We start from the raw sequence: 16,187 nt of genomic DNA on the forward strand, positions 1-16,187 counted from the left end.
TTGGCGCTGATTGAAATGCGCTATCTTTATCTATAGAGTATTTTAGAGTATTGTCATTCCTCTCAGTCTTTACATCATATCCTCTCATTCTCAGGCTTTCTGCTCATCCTTGTCCAGACAGTAGCCATTGTAAGGCAACAAGTCCAGCATCCCTTCTCCCCTCATCCTCATTCCTTACTTTTCTCTCTCCCCCATCCCTTTCTCTTGGCACTATCACCCCACAGCAGCATTCTTGGCTTCACTTTCTCCCTCCTCTTCTTGTCTATCATTCATCCTTGTCTATCATTCATCCATCCATCCACACAGTCATGCTCCATATTTTTGTTATTCACCCCTATCTCTCCACTGCAGCGATTTTCGCTCCCTCTCTATTCTATTTCTCACTGCTGTCCCAGTTTGGGGGGGGGGTAACAATTGTGGTAGTACAGGCCAAGTCTTCAACAACATGTTCTGTCTGAATTAAAAGCTGCTGGGATTGGAGAGGGAGAGGCACAGGATTGATGAGCAACAGACGGAGGAGAAAAAGGAAGGATTTGGGTGACAGAGGTTTCGATTTTTATTTTAAATGGGTTGGCATGCACTTGATGGTGTCCATGAAAGATGAGGCAGTTTATTATAATTGTTAAATACCTCACCTGACATCTTTGGGAAGCACTTAACTTGTATTTTAATTAAACTTTTTGAACAGTTCACACAAGCATTGCTGAATAGAGAGCGGTCCTGAGGACACTGCCGGGCGAGCTCAGTGCAATCTCTCATGAGGGTGGGAAGTTTACTATCCATTCTCTAAGATCAATGAGAATCCCAGTTTTTGGTCTTATAATTCAAACCTTTTATGACTTAGACAAAGCTAAATGGTGATTAATTAGAGGTTCAAAGTTCATTCTTACCTTCGGAAACATCAGTTGAGAAAATAATCTCCCCACAAGGTACATTGAGTAGGTGTTCTGGTGCTTTCTTAAACAACCAAGTCTCTTGCCCTTCCTTGAATTTGTTCTGCCTATTTCGGCATAGGCCCTTAATGACATAATTTCCCAAATCTAGTCGTCTCACCAGTTAGATATTTTCTTTGTCATCTTCGTGTAAACCTTTCTTCTTCAGCCTCGGATGTTTGTATTCTTCCAGTTAGGCGCGAGCCTGAGAAACCTCATCAACACTTCCACACACCCGCTCGCTGTGGATTCTCCGAACAACGATCTGCTCTATTCACACATGCACAGGCTCAATTGGACATTACACTGACTTTGTACGGGGGAGCTGGCAGGGTAAAGTCTGTTTTAATGTCTGGCCCAACTGATTTGGACATGTACCATCTCACATACAGCTCCTCCAGGCAGGCACGTGCACTTTTAGCCTCTGACTAGATAAGTGCCCTTTTTGCTAGATATTTTCTTTTCTATTTCTTTTTCTACTTTAGTTTTTTTTTATGTGGCCCATGGCATACATTCTCAAATATAAGCGTATTGTAATGCTCAACAACTGCATTTGAGTTCCAATTCTGCAAGACCGCGCAAGCCTCTACCTCACCCAGAAACCACAGTAAACGCATGCAAATTGACGTCATGTCTCCCTGACCTGTCTTCATTGGTGATAGCCAGCCAGGTAACTATAGTGTTTGCCGTCAGAAGCAGAGCAGAGAGAAGCTTCTGAACGCTTCTGAAATGTGCTGCGGCACCTCTGGTAGAATCACAAGCATTTTTGTCTGTGGCCGTGATCAGCTCCGGTGGCCACAGCACAGCCAGAACTCACTGCAGCTGTGCTAGGTGGAAGATTTTTTTTTTTGTCTGTCCCCCAAAATGTCTGTGCATGTCCCTGGCTCTCGGTACTGTTGAGATAAGTTCAGGGTTGCAGTGCATCTGTGAAAGGGGCTTATGTTTGTGTTTCACTGGGGACTTTTATTGTGCCTCGATGGTGTACAGGCTTTTCCTGAGGGCTGTTTGACCCTGAATATTGGAAAATGAAATGGTTGTCAATTGCTATCCCATATCAGTCAGCCCCTAGTTATAAGCACCGTGGAAAGATGTTGGAGTAAAACAAACAAATGGCTGGAAATTGCCAGTTGCCACTGAATAGAGAGGCTAAAAATTGGAAAAGAAATTTGATCCATAAAACAAGATGAGAGTACCATGGGAAGACAGGGCTATGAAAAAGCTGAGATGTGCAGAGTACATGTGAAGTGTTGGGAGCGTGTGTGTGTGTGTGTGTGTGTGTGTGTGTGTGTGTGTGTGTGTGTGTGTGCACAGAGGCCTTGTTAGTTATTGATCTCATTTAATAATACTTAACCACAGTCTTCTCCCCTGAGAGCACTTACCTCTTCCTCTCCCTCCCTCTCTCTGGCTCTTACAACCCCTCTCTGCCTCCCTTTTACCTTCTGTTTGCCTCTTTTCCTCCGCTGTTTCTTTATGTGTCTGTATATCTCTTCCTCACCCCCTGTGTACCGTGGCTACACTCTAAAAGTACCTACAAGGTCAAGGTGAAGTAAGGCTAAAGACCAACATTAAATCCCAGCAGTAAAGGGTAAGGTTATGTGCTGGTGCATTTGTTGCTATGGAGTCGATTCAGTCGTCTCTAAAGGCCCAGACACACGGACCAGATGGCCAACGCTCGGCAGAAAAGGCAGTTGGACTGATCAGTCTCCTCGAGTTTGTCAAAAAAGTGCTTTGGAACACATCTAAGCGATGAGACGTAATACGTCTCCATAACAGCAGGTGGCGCTAATCTGTATTGTCGCCCAAAAATGAAAACCAGCAGCTGATTGGACGAACACATCACGTGGGTCTGGTTTCTCCGGAAATTCAAAGACAGACTGTCATGTTCAGAATACGATCTCATATTGTACTAAAATAGTTCACCGAAACGTGTTTCTGAAAACATTTTAAGCGAGAAATAGGCCATGCAGTTGCTGAATCTGTCTTCATTTCAGATCGTCAAAGGTCAGTTTAAAAGATTTTCGTCAGATTTTGAGAGACTCTAGTCACGCTCATTCCGCTCCCTGTTTCCGGGTTAGCACTCTACCAATCAGATGGGTCATTTGAGTCCGACTGCTGGAAGTGCCCACCCCGCCGATTATACATGTCAAATCGGCCAAAATGAAGGCCGATGGCCCCTCAGACGGACGACGGCACGGAACACACCGAAAAGACTTGAGTCACTGACCTCGCCAGACTGTCCAACGGCCAATTATCGGCTGAGCTTAAGAGGCCTGAGCTCATTCAAAGCACACCGGGCCAGATGCAGGCTGTAAAGCATGTTCGGTATTACTATTCAGTTTTCTGTGTGCTCTGAGGATTTTGCCACTGGCTCTGCTTGCCGAAAGAGTTCTTCTTTGTTTTTCCCCCACTGGCATGGTGGAAAATTGGGACATAGAATTGTCACCTTTTCATGTCTGCTGCTGAGGTGTTGCCTTTATATTTTTATACATTCAATTAAGTTTTGGTTAGGATGAAGGCTTTTACAAAGCATACTTACTCAGTACCTTGAAATACGTCTTGGTTTGATTCTGTTGATGACTAAATATCGTCAGTACTCAATCACATGATCTATGTAAATATCTTGTTGACCTTAAAAAAAAGGCCATTCAAGGGACATTCCACCAATTTTATACGTATGACTTCAGTGTATTTGTTATGAGGATTACTAGCCTGTGAAAACAGCTATATAATGTTTTCTGAAGCTCTGGAGGAGCTTTTAAAAGTTTGAAAAAAACAACCCAGATGATGTCATAGTGATGTTATCAGGGGTATCTCGGTTTGGGCTTGAGACTTAATATAAGGCAACTAATGAATGACGTCAAGCTGTATGTAGGATCCAATGTTTTGGAGCTTGACCCATAGTAGAGACTATATCTCCTATGCTGCTTTGATTTCAATCATTCATTTTTTAAATATGTCTTTCTTACTTACAAAGAGCAGTGTATAAAACATTCAGCCAGCAGCTTCTCATTGTTAGCCAGCGTTGACTGATGCTTTCGCCCGTTAAAATGACAAAACGTGCTGCGACAGGTCATATCAGCTGTCACTAATTAAAGTTAATTCCATCGGGCGCCTGGGTAGCTCATCTGGTAGAGCAGGCGCCCATGTGCAGAGGGTCAGTCCTCGACGCTGCGGCTCAGAGTTCGAGTCTGACCTGCGGCCATTTGCTGCATTGCTTCCCCCTCTCTCCCCCCTTTCCCGTCTACAGCTGTCCTGTCTATTAAAGGCTAAAATGCCCCAAAAATGATCTTTAAAGTTAATTCCGTGAGTACCTTGAGGCCAGAAATTCCAGAACTTCCCAGTTAAACATACATTCATATCATATCAGTAAGTTAAGCTTAGAAACGTAATACATGTTCACTAGAAGCCAGCAGCTAAGTTTACAAGGATTTAAGATACGTGGCAAGCTTACCAAAACAGACTACATACAGACAGCTTTTGTGTTTTTGCTTGTTTTTAACAATTTGCTTTTAGCTGAGCTAGCGTGCTGTGCTTGTGTCAAACATAGCGGTAGTGTAAACAAAAATCAATAAAGACATTGTTAAAAAAACAAACGAAAAAAACATTGCGGTGGTGGATGAGATACTGCAGACAGATGGTGCATTGATAAAGTATTGGCTTTTTAATCGCAAAGTTTTTATTGCACTTACATTAACAATTGTAGTTGGAGGAGCTCAGCCCCGACACAGAGCAGAGGAGATGCTGCAGCGTGATAATACATTATACCAAAACGTTAAAAAGTTCCAATAAAAGAACCTGTAACCTTGGAGCTTATCAATACTATGGTCTTTAATAATTTAGCACCGGGGTCCGTTTAATACTGGGTTTCGCTACCCATCCCTATTCCTTACTGTCTAATGTTTCGTTCCAAATAATCCTGTTTCAAAAAGGAAATATATCATGTTAAGGAAATAATAATACCATTTCATGGGATCTTTAAAGCTGCAGCCATTTATTTTTTTCTGGCCACTTTTTCTGGAGCAGCTCAACTCTTAAGATATCATTTTTGAATGCTGTTTGCACATTCAACAGACCCAAAGCAACATTAGCATTTATTTGGTGTTGTGCTTTGGTCCACCTGACAAATGGAAATCCAATGTTCACTCTCCTCAGCTGTTGGAATGTGTGACTTTCTTCACCAGCTAGTCACTAACTTTGTTGGCGTGCTGTTTGCTGCACGGCAGGTGGTGTACAGTAGGGCTGTTGGAACGAATTCCGAAATTTGAATATAATTTGAATATTTAAAAAATCAATACTATTCAAATGCTAAAATTACTATTTGAATATTGCTTTTTTATGTATTTAAAAAAAAAAATGATATGCAATCTTGCCTTTCTCGCCGCCTTGGCCTACACGCATGTGAAAATGAAATGCTTTTGTTTCGTCTGAACAATAAAGTTTTTGAATGGTATCACAATTGTACACGTTCCCTTAATACATCCACGCGGTAACATCATCACAATACAATCAAAAATGATGGAGAGCGACCTGAGGGCACACCTGACAATGTTACACCCTGACAAGCTAGGCGATCTGTCCAAGGAACCGCCGCTAAAACAGGCAAGAATGACTTCTTTTCTGCCTCTCTCCTCATCACGGGGCTTACCAGCTGTCTGCCAGAAGGTGATATCGGACAAACTGACACAGTTCATCTGTAAAGATATGAGACCGATCAACATCACGCAGGGGTCTGGATTTAAAGATTTTATTCACGAGCTTGAACCGATGTACATTCAAGTTGACAAATTAAAGTCATTCATTTTGTCCCGCTGTTTTATTGTTAATAAGAAAGCGATCACCTGTTTCCAAATGTTTGTATTATAATGTTAGTAGTCCCTCTAGCTGACAGAACGTGTAACAACAAGCACATGCTGATAGTGGCATTGGCGATCCATAAACCTGTGTAATGTCGTAAATATTAATAATAGGATGAATTTGAGCATTTAATATTTGAATATTAAATAAAATAAGGAATTCAAATAGTATTATAGAGGAAGATTGATAGCCCTAGTGTACAGTGGGAAGCAGGTGCCTGTTGCTGCTGGAAAAGGGGGGTGAAAAACCAAAACAATGAGCTAAAGTTGGCTAAAAAAGCACCTTAGAGGCGCAGAACTGGGCAATAATTCTCTGTGGGTTCGTCACCATGAACGACCCCTTTTGCATTAAACATAATCATTTGATGCCAATTTATATAGAAAATATTGATTAGTGCAGCTTTAATGCTTTTTTAGTTTTTGAATATAAGAGCACAAATAATGACTGTCATCAGCTAATAAAAAAAAAAACAGCAGCACCATATCCGCCCACCCCTGTTTACAAACAGGAAGAGAAGAGCAAACCAAAAAAAAAAAAAGCAGTAAAAATAAATGCTGTCCTTCTAATCTTGATGGAGAGATTCATTAGAGGGACTAACCTTTGCATTCTACAGAGTCGGAGTATTGACTTCTAGGACCATCATGTCCATATTGCAGAGACACAAATGGTCACATAATGGTGCAATGAGCGTAACGGTGATGTTAGCCATAAGCCAGAGCCATCTCAGTAACTAGCTCTGATCCCACTTTAGCGTTTATTGGGCATTTTCTTCAGGATCATTAAACTAGATGATCCTGAATTGTTATGTTACTGGTGATGAGGAGTGACCTCACCCTTTAAGAGCTGAGACGACCAGGATCACAGCAGACTAAGCACTGTTGATGATGAGAAGCTTCATGCTGCTGTTAATAATATACCTAAACGCACCCAATACGCATGAATACACAAATGAGGGCATGAATAAAAATGGTAAACAAATGAGCTGAAGGATGGGGCGGGCCGGGAAGAACGAGAACAATCGGCCGAACAATCTCTGCGGGCTCCTTTTTAGTTGTTCAGCTTTGTTTCCTCCTCTTCTCTAAACGAACTCCTTTAATCTGTCACCAGCTCCCTCGCGCTTTTGTTCTCCTCTTTATTTGGATGGCAAAGCTCATTTCAGCTGGATGATCCGATCAATAATTACTACACACACACACACACACACACACACACACACACACACACACACACACACACACACACATACAAACACCCACACACAGTCACATATAAGCAATACACCCTTGGCAATGAATACACATTAAGAAACACAAAATTAAAAAAAATATATATATTTGTTCATTCTATTATGACCCAACACATGAACAACCTTCCTCCCTCTCGCTCGCTCTCATACACACACACACACACACACACACACACACACACACACACACACACACACTATTTGTCATCGCTGTCACCCAGTTTTTGTTTTTCAGAGCCAGTTTGGAAATGTCAAGCTTTTCAAGATTTATTTTGCTCCTGCTGCACGTCAGAGAAATTAATAATCAGCCTATAAGTTTTGACCCACATCATCACTCACCTCACACACACACACACACACACACACACACACACACACACACACACACACACTTTAATTCCTCATCATGTTTAGCACTCCTTTTTGTGTACGAAACTCCTTTTTCTGTGCAACAAATACAATGAGACTCCTCTCCAATCATGTGCCTGCGTATCAGACCAGTGAACAGTTCTTTGGTGTTATGAATATGTCAGGGAGTCTGATTACAGGAATGGTTCATAAACCTTTCACTGCAATATACACACACATGCACAGGCACACACGCCAAATAAACAAAGTAGTTGGCATTTCCTAATTTCGATGGTGATGTTAACTTCTCAGCAGAACCTTTGTTTCGTTGATTTGTTGTAATGCAAAAGTGTGTGTGTATGTGTGTGTGTGTGCGCGCGCTGCCTCTCAGGCTCCGTATGAAATAATAGTGTTCTCAGATCTTTGGATGGAGTGAACAATACTTAACAAGGGCCATGATAATAAGTATTAAAATCACTGGACCTGAAAGAAAACGTGATGAGACTCTTAATTGAGAGGGAGAGAGGGAATTGGTACAAGTAGAAATAAATAGAGAGGGGGAGAACTGAGAGAGAAAACTAGAAAAAAAAACGTAAATGAGTTTTAAAAACACCATGATGAGGGAGATGGAGGGGATAAGGGAGGGGAAAAGTGTGTGTGTGTGTGTCTGTGTGTGAGAAACGCAAAGACAGATTGAGATGGATCAGGAGAGAGAGAGAAACACTCTCTTTGCACTCTAATTCTCCTCTCTCTAGCTGTAGCTCTAGATGTATTGAAAAGAGGTGGGGGGCAGGCTGCAATCATGCACACCCTGCTGTGCTTTTTGTACTCTGATCTCTTTTTCTCCTTGTCTAGTGCAAGGTGTCTCCCACACACACACACACACACACACCCACCCACCCACACTGGAGTGAGCCCCTTATTCCACGATCTCATCATTAGGCACCCTGGCAGAGTAATCATCACTTCCTCTTCAATCATGTTCTTTTTCATTGGACACGTTTTGCCCCCCAGAACAAATGAGTTTGAAATGACACACAACTTTGGACAACTTGATTTTTATTTCCCAATATGAATATAATAAAATGAATAGTTATCTGTTTATGGTTATAGAGATGATGGGTGTCTACCGATACCGATAATTATACTTAAATATTTAAAATAGCAGTGCTGTATAAGAATAAGAAGAATGGGGAAAAAAAAAAAAAATCCAAGAAAACGAATGGGTCAATATTCATCTTTAGCCATGGTAGTGGCATGGCTTTCGGGGTTGTAATGTCAGTCTAGTTGGTCGGTCCACCACTTTGGTCCAGACAGAACTATTGGATTGCCAAGATCTTTCGTGCAGACATTCATATTCCCACTGGATGGATTTGAATTGTTTTGAATGATAACTATAAATACAAACACACAGCTTTCAGCTGTATCACATGGTCTTTATCAGCAGAGGGAATTTACCTGAATGTACCGGAAATTGATCTGTTGCTTAATTAGTTAAACTACCTCATCTTTTTCCCATCTTTTATGTATTTCTACTTAAAACTATCAAGTGAAACTAAAGATGCCACAGACATAAACTGAAAAAAACAAATGGTTTTCTTTGTACTTGGTTCATAGTAAATGCCAGAACTAAACTTCAATGCAGGTTTTTTAAAGTGATCTCTTCAATTGTATTATCTATATCCTTACAGTGTCCTGCTTCAGAGGGATTACAGCTTCCTAAGAGACATCAACATCTGGAACCCCTTTGTCACCATCGGGGTTTATTCCTCCACTTTCTCCGCTGCCATGAGCAACCTCATCGGAGCCTCACGCATCCTCTACGCCCTGGCCAGGGATGACTTGTTTGGTAGGTAGCACAATAATTTCTTGCTGGGGAGAAATGTCCTCTAAAACTGCTGTTAGAGTTCTTGTTGGGGGATAGAGGCAGACGGGCTTTGGGACATAGACGAGCAGCACTGATGACATTTCAGTGAACAAAGTGAAATAGACCCTTTTGTATGTTAATTACATAATTAAAAGTTTAAATAACTTTTTCTAAAAAATGTCTTTCTGTTGAATACTTTGAATGGTCTCATTGGACAATATCATTTGAACTCAAAGTCCACTTACTAGCACTTCACGTCATAGCTCAGAAGCTAAAATACTAGTAGGATATGCAGCTAGGGAGTGAATAAAGAGAAGGAGCCACGAACAAAGCAGTTAATCAGAGAAATAAAAAGTTATTTTCTGATTGTTCATCCTGTCTGTGTGTGTGTGTGTGTGTGTGTGTGTGTGTGTGTGTGTGTGTGTGAGGGGGGTTACACCTGTGAGTCGGTATGTAAGGCAGAAGGATGTGACAAAGTGGCGATACCTAGGAATAAGAACTAGCTGCACAACCTGCACGCTGTTATTGGCTGGGGATTACACACCCATATGGGGCCCAGAGGCTTTTTATTGATGCCCATAAACGTCCCACACACAGAAAAATATGAAGAAAAGAGAAAATACAAGCAGTGTGCACAGTATCCGTGCAGAACCAGACACCCCCACACACTTCTGGTGGGTCATAAATGATGATTGAGAGGGATTATTTTTGTACCATTACCATGATGTGTCAAATCAAGTGAGTTACTGAGTTACAGTCTTTTTAAGTAAAAACATATTTCCTTGTGTATCCATCCAGCACAGAAACACTGTCTGTGGAAACACAAAGTCGACATTTTCATTTACTTTGAGTGATTTATTAATTATTTTTCATGACACAGATGTGTCATAAAACTAGGGTTGCAAAGGGGCGGAAATTTTCCGGTAAATTTCCGGACACTTTTCATGGAAAGTTAAGCTGGGGAATTTTGGAAATATTTCAATTTGGAAACTTTTATGGGAATTAATGGGAATTTAAGAGAATTAACTGGAAATGTTGGGTAATTCATGCAAATCAGGTGCATGTGCTGTGTGTTGTAACACACCTCTGCTGTGTGTGTGTGTGTGTGTGTGTGTGTGTGCGCGCGCTCGTGTGTGTGCGCGCAGCACGGGCATCGCTGTTCAGAATCCCAAACCACAAAACAATAGATCATTTACCTCAGTAATGTAATCAAAACTTACTTGACTGGATGTAGTCATTGGGCTCAAATGCAGTGCTGTCTTCGATCTGTCTTCAATCAGCTTCAATCTGCTGTAGAATGTTCGATTCTAGAATGATCTGTGCAGTGGGTGTGGCCTCAATAGCCCTGCAGTAGGCTAAATAGTAGCCCAAACCATTGACCTTTAGCTTAACATATGAAGGTAGCTAGCATACTGCCTTTGATTTACTATGGTTATATGCGTGCTAAGCTAACCATCAGCGCTGTCTATTATTTCCAGCTATCAAGAACAAGTGGGCTATACAATTAACATAAATAGGTTAATAGCCAAAAAAGTTCCTGTATTTTAAAAACTAAATGTTGGCAAGTATGTAGTAGCCTATGCTGATTACTGCGTGCGTGCATGTCATTAACAAATATAGGGAGGACATTCAACTGAAGTTGCATTACAGTAAATCAGGTTGTTTTAACCAAGATTATGCTGATGAAGATGGGTTACATTTAAGTTCCCTGTTATGGACTAACAGTATTATAACAAGCTATATTAAAAATATCCAGTTTATTCTCAATTCCCGTTTATTCCCGTTAATTCCCATGGAAAATTTCCAACTTTGATAATAAAATACCACTTTTATTAAACTAACAGTTGGCACAGTACGTTGAGCTCTAAATAGGTACAAATTTCTCTAACTTCCTGAATTCTAAATCTCACCAGCAAGTTTAGATTAAAATAAGACTCAATGGAGCTCATATATATAGATCATAATATATTCACTTCACGTTAAACAAAAATACATTTTCAGACACTTCTCTTTTTATATACTTTTTTGGTGGTTTTATGCTTTTATCGAATCTATCAATCTATCTTTTTCCATTCTTTTTTAATTTTCTTTTTTTTAATTCTTCACACAGCTACTTGCGCCACTTTTTACTGTGGCCAACCAAGTAAACTATGGGCCCTATCTTGTACCCAGCACAATTGACTTCGTACACCGACGCATGTATCATTCCTATTTTGCACCCGACGCACAGCAGACCTTTTCCCTCCACAGACTCCTGTCGGTAAATTAGGGAATGAACTTGCACTCCCGAGTGCGGTTCAGCAAAAAGAGGATGAGTGTTCCGGCGCAAACGTTCCCTAGTGCTATTTTGCAGTTTCAGAAAACAATTCCGCCACAGACCAGGAAAAACCTAGTCTAAAGTCAGTGGCGGGTTATTCAGATGCTATTTTAAGGGTGCATGCTTGGCCGTAATGTAGAGTGTGCACACCGTGCATACACTTTGCTTCTCTCCTCTCACGGACCCAGCGGGTTCCCATTTTTGCAAACCATACATAAATACAAGGAAAAATATGACCTTGTTTTACACAACATTTCCATGAATATTGGATGTATTGATGACATTAAGGAGATGTGATGTTGAACTGCATGTGCCGATGCCACTTAACCCAAATGCCCCAGCAGCAGCATGAGAGACGCTCTGATTGGTTTATTGCACGTTACGCCCAAACCACACCTATGAGTAATGTAGCTACTTCAGACCAACCCATTTTAGATTGGCGCTGGGCGCAAGAGTCATTTATCCCGCCGGTATAATAGCAACAGCGCCCGTGAGATCCGCCCACAAAGCTACTTGCGTTTGGCGCTTGATACTTGTGTTTCAGATCGTTAAAATAGGGCCCTCTGATTGTCTTAGAGGAGAGACTGTCCTAAGGTGCAGGGACCTTATCCATTTCTGTTTGATGCATAACTTTCAGACTACAAAGACATGCAAAAGACAGAGCTTTTGGAGAGAGATTAGGAGGGCATTGTGATGGAGCCATGAGGAGGCTATGATAGCAGGATTTTGGCCCTGTCCTTAAGAGTAGCCATTATTAAACCGGTATAAACACATTTGCCTTCAGACATGGTTTGATGACATGTTATACGAACTATTTCATTTCAGGAATACTGAACCCTTACATATGTATTGTATGTGTGGTGTATTTTAAGAAACTAATTAAGCAATGAGCGACATAAGTTAATGTCCCTGAAAGGTTTAACACAAAAACACCTTGAGTCGGCATGTTAGCCATGAAGATATTCCTGCAGTCATTCCTATATCGAGCGATTCCCATCTCTCTCTGCCTCTCTGTGTGAATCCATGCTGCCTGCTGCTTTGTCATTATTAATGACTGTGAGCAACTTCCTTATCCCATCCTCTGCTTCTTTAAGTCTATTGCAAATTGATTTGGCCTGTTTCTGTGTGTGCGTGCGTGCGTGCGTGCGTGCGTGCGTGCGTGCGTGCGTGCGTGCGTGCGTGTGTACGTGCGTGCATGTGTGTGTGCACGCGTGTGTCAGGGAAGGTAAATGGCTGTATTTGTGCGAGTTCCTCTGTGGAGTGATCAGACGGAGCAAAGGCAGGTGGCTCTAGTTCAGCTGTCTGTTCAGCCAAAGGGTTAACTTAGATTAATCTCTTTAATTAAGAGTCAATGACTGTGGAACCATAAATGTGTAATGTTCTTGTAGAAGGGATGAAATGTTTAGTATGACCACTGTGTGTGTGTGTGTGTGTGTGTGTGTGTGTGTGTGTGTGTGTGTGTGTGGTTCTTGTCATTCATGCATGCTACTCACAGCGCAACCTTGCCACTGTCCTATGCAAAGAGAGTGATGGATGTGTCAATTTTCCAACACACACACACACACACGCCATCACACACATCTTCCATTTCTTTCTTCTCTATAACTCCCTAATCTCTTACTCCTTTGACTTGGTCCTGCATTCCTCCAACACTCAGTCACTCATTCTGCTATACTACTCTCAGCCACATTTGACTTTAAAGTCTCACTGATTTAATTCCCATTCTTCATCAGCTGTGAAATTTAGTTTTAAATTCAGATTCCCCCTCCACCAACCGTCACCTCTCTCCTCCCCACCTCCCGTCCTGTCTGTCTTTCATTTTTGCTGTGAACCTCTACTGTAAAGATCTGCCACAGGATTCAACACTCATTGTCATGAGGCTGTATGTATTTGAGTTGTCTTCCAACAAACCAAACAGCCCTGTAAGGTATGAAATAAAGTTAAGTGCCAGCTTAGTTTGTCTCCCTCGATGTCTCGCCCGCCCACTCGCTTTCCCTCTCTCTCGCCCTCTCTTGTCTTGAATAGAAGTGCAGTTAATTACATACATTTTGTTTAAATGTCAGTAACAGAAGAAATTGCCAGCCCTAGTCCAAATGTGATCTGATTTGTAAACTGAAACAGGATCATTGCCGCTCGGAGGTTTGATGTTCCAGAATCTGTATCTGTTGCTATAGGAAACCTCATGAATTATAAGAGGAACAGGAACACAATCCATTTGTTTGTGGTTTCAGTTACCATTTTGTTTTAATTTTCGCTTCAACTTTAAGCATTTAATGTTATTTTTAGTTCCTGTTTCTTACTGTAGGTCATGTCTTCGAAGTAGAGTTTGTACAAAGTTTGGAAAATAATTAATTCATTTTAACCGTTATGTTTTCAAGGTTAGGATTAGCGCTGGAATTTGAATAGATTTGATTTGACTTGACTTGATATAATGCTTGATTTTCAACATAATCTGATGTTTCATCTACACAATCACTCATGTACCAAAAGTCTCCTGGCGTCTCACACCAGACGGACCAGACCGGAGCTGGGATTGACTGACATGCGCGCCGAAATTAAAAAGGGGCCTTTTTCCATTCTGTTCCGCAGGGTCATGAGGGCAACCATCTGTGTTTTTCACGCAGTGCAAGAGTGTGCTCTTACATGTATTTGAAATGACATCACATTGCGTTGGATCAAAAGTTGAGCCAGGTTCAACTCTTTTACTGGAGCTGTCTGTGTAGCATTGTTGAAATGATTGAGGGGGCTAGGTTCTTTCACACAGTGCTAAACACGGCCTTAGCATTTCTTTATATTATGTCTTTGTACATGTCTTATTTACCCGGCAGGATGGGATATCCAGTCACAAGTAGGAGCGATCTAAATCTCCATAGGAGTTGGCGGGAGACAGATGTCATATCTGCAGGAGCAGGCATTCATTGTTATAAATCCTGCAAGACTGAGCTGGTATGGGATTGAAAAACTGTTCCGTGCAGACCTCTACCGCACTCTTTCAATATTTTGTTCCTTATTTTATATTCAATTTTGTGTAAATTGCAAAGAGAATGTCCTGAAGTAAATACATCAATGAAGTAAATACATCAATATCTCATGGAGACTTGTGGTAGGTAGAGTGTCAAAAATCATTAGGAATGCAGTGAGGAGGAGGTATCAATAGGAGAGCTCAAGGTAAACTTGAGTATTAACAAATGAACAGGCATCATGCGAGTGACATCTGGTATTTCATTTACTTAACACCCACAGTGTGTCAGAACTTGTGTACCATTGTTCAGTGTTGGGAATACAGTAAATGCCTGCTGACATTTGATAGAGAATGTTGCGTAAGAAAGTGTCCATTAAACCCAAGGTTGGTAGTTCATTACGTTCTTTCTTTGATTAAACCTTTCAGTACATGAATTTATCCCGTGTTTCTCTGATGTGGCTTTTAAAGGTCAATGGCGATCTTGTTAAATGGAAGCTGTTGCTACAGAAAATATTTCATGCAAGATTTCTTTTCATCCCTGCAGGTAAGGTGCTATCTCCGGCTAAGAAGACGTCCCACAGTGGTAACCCCTGGGTCTCGGTGCTCCTCTCCTGGTTCCTTGTGCAGGTTCGTTGAGATAAACAAACGCAGAATTATGGAGTCAACAAAGACATTTCATACTTGATAAACTGACAGTAATCATCAAAAGGGAAATCCCAGGAAATCTGCCACTTTAGGCCTGAAGTCTCAATAGACGTATGACATATTAAATAAAAGTTATTTAATTTCGATCTGATGTGAATACATTCTCCTGGTCAGCATCAGGCAGAAATGGTTGGATTTTAGCAATATTGAATATGCCTTTGTACTTGGCTATCAAAGTTCAGATTTGAATCAAAATGACTCCCAGATTGCTGGCGTTAATGTCACTTTAGTTTTAATTCACAGACATTTGGTGTAGATACAAGGCTATGTTTGTCACAAACAAAGTTAGAGCTAAAAGGTGTTCCGTGGTCAAATATGTACTGTATCTACTTGGGAGGGTTAGGGTTAATGGAAAAAAATCAGTGGTGGCTGAAAAACTGTGGAAGGGAATGCAGAAATGATTACATGAACCGACGGGGCACCTGGGTAGCTCACTTGGTAGAGCGCACGCCCATATATAGAGGTTTACTCCTCGACGCAGCTGCCGCGGGTTCAACGCCGGCCTGCAGCCCTTTGCTGCATGTCATTCCCCCTCTCTCTAACCTTTCATGTCTTCAGCTGTCCTGTAAAAATAAAGGCCTAAACATGAACCAACAGGGAGAAATCAGGCCAGTAATATACAGTAGTATTAGAACAGCTGATCGGAAACAAACTCGCTTTTTTTACAGACCAAAGAAGGCAAAAAGAAAAAATCCTGTAGTGTTTTTTCTTTTCTATTGTGTATTCTATGTGAAGGAAATAAATATATTGGCAGAGGGGAGGAGGGTGAGGATAGAGAGACAAAAAGGAGGTGGACGATCTTAGAGCAAATAGGCCTGACAATCCCATCATTATCAGAGGTGAGTGTTGAAGCCTGAATGGCTTGTCATTATTTGCACCCCCCCTCTCTCTCTCTCTCTCTCTCTCTCTGTCTCTTTCTTGCGCTCGTTCTCTCTCTCTCTCACTCTGTCCCTCTC

The 16,187-nt window shown here is 41.4% G+C and overlaps 1 protein-coding gene across 1 annotated transcript in view; it reads left to right on the top strand.

The window, feature by feature from the left end:
• Positions 1-16,187, top strand: part of LOC144515720 (solute carrier family 12 member 9) — a 62,688-nt gene that overhangs the window by 19,806 nt on the left and 26,695 nt on the right. The window contains exons 7-8 of the mRNA XM_078246789.1: positions 9,072-9,229; positions 15,071-15,153. Coding sequence (XP_078102915.1) covers positions 9,072-9,229; positions 15,071-15,153 — 241 coding nt within the window. The remainder of the gene's footprint in view (positions 1-9,071; positions 9,230-15,070; positions 15,154-16,187) is intronic.

This window comes from Sander vitreus, chromosome 3 (assembly GCF_031162955.1).
Source record: "Sander vitreus isolate 19-12246 chromosome 3, sanVit1, whole genome shotgun sequence".
NCBI classification, from domain to species: Eukaryota; Metazoa; Chordata; class Actinopteri; order Perciformes; family Percidae; genus Sander; species Sander vitreus.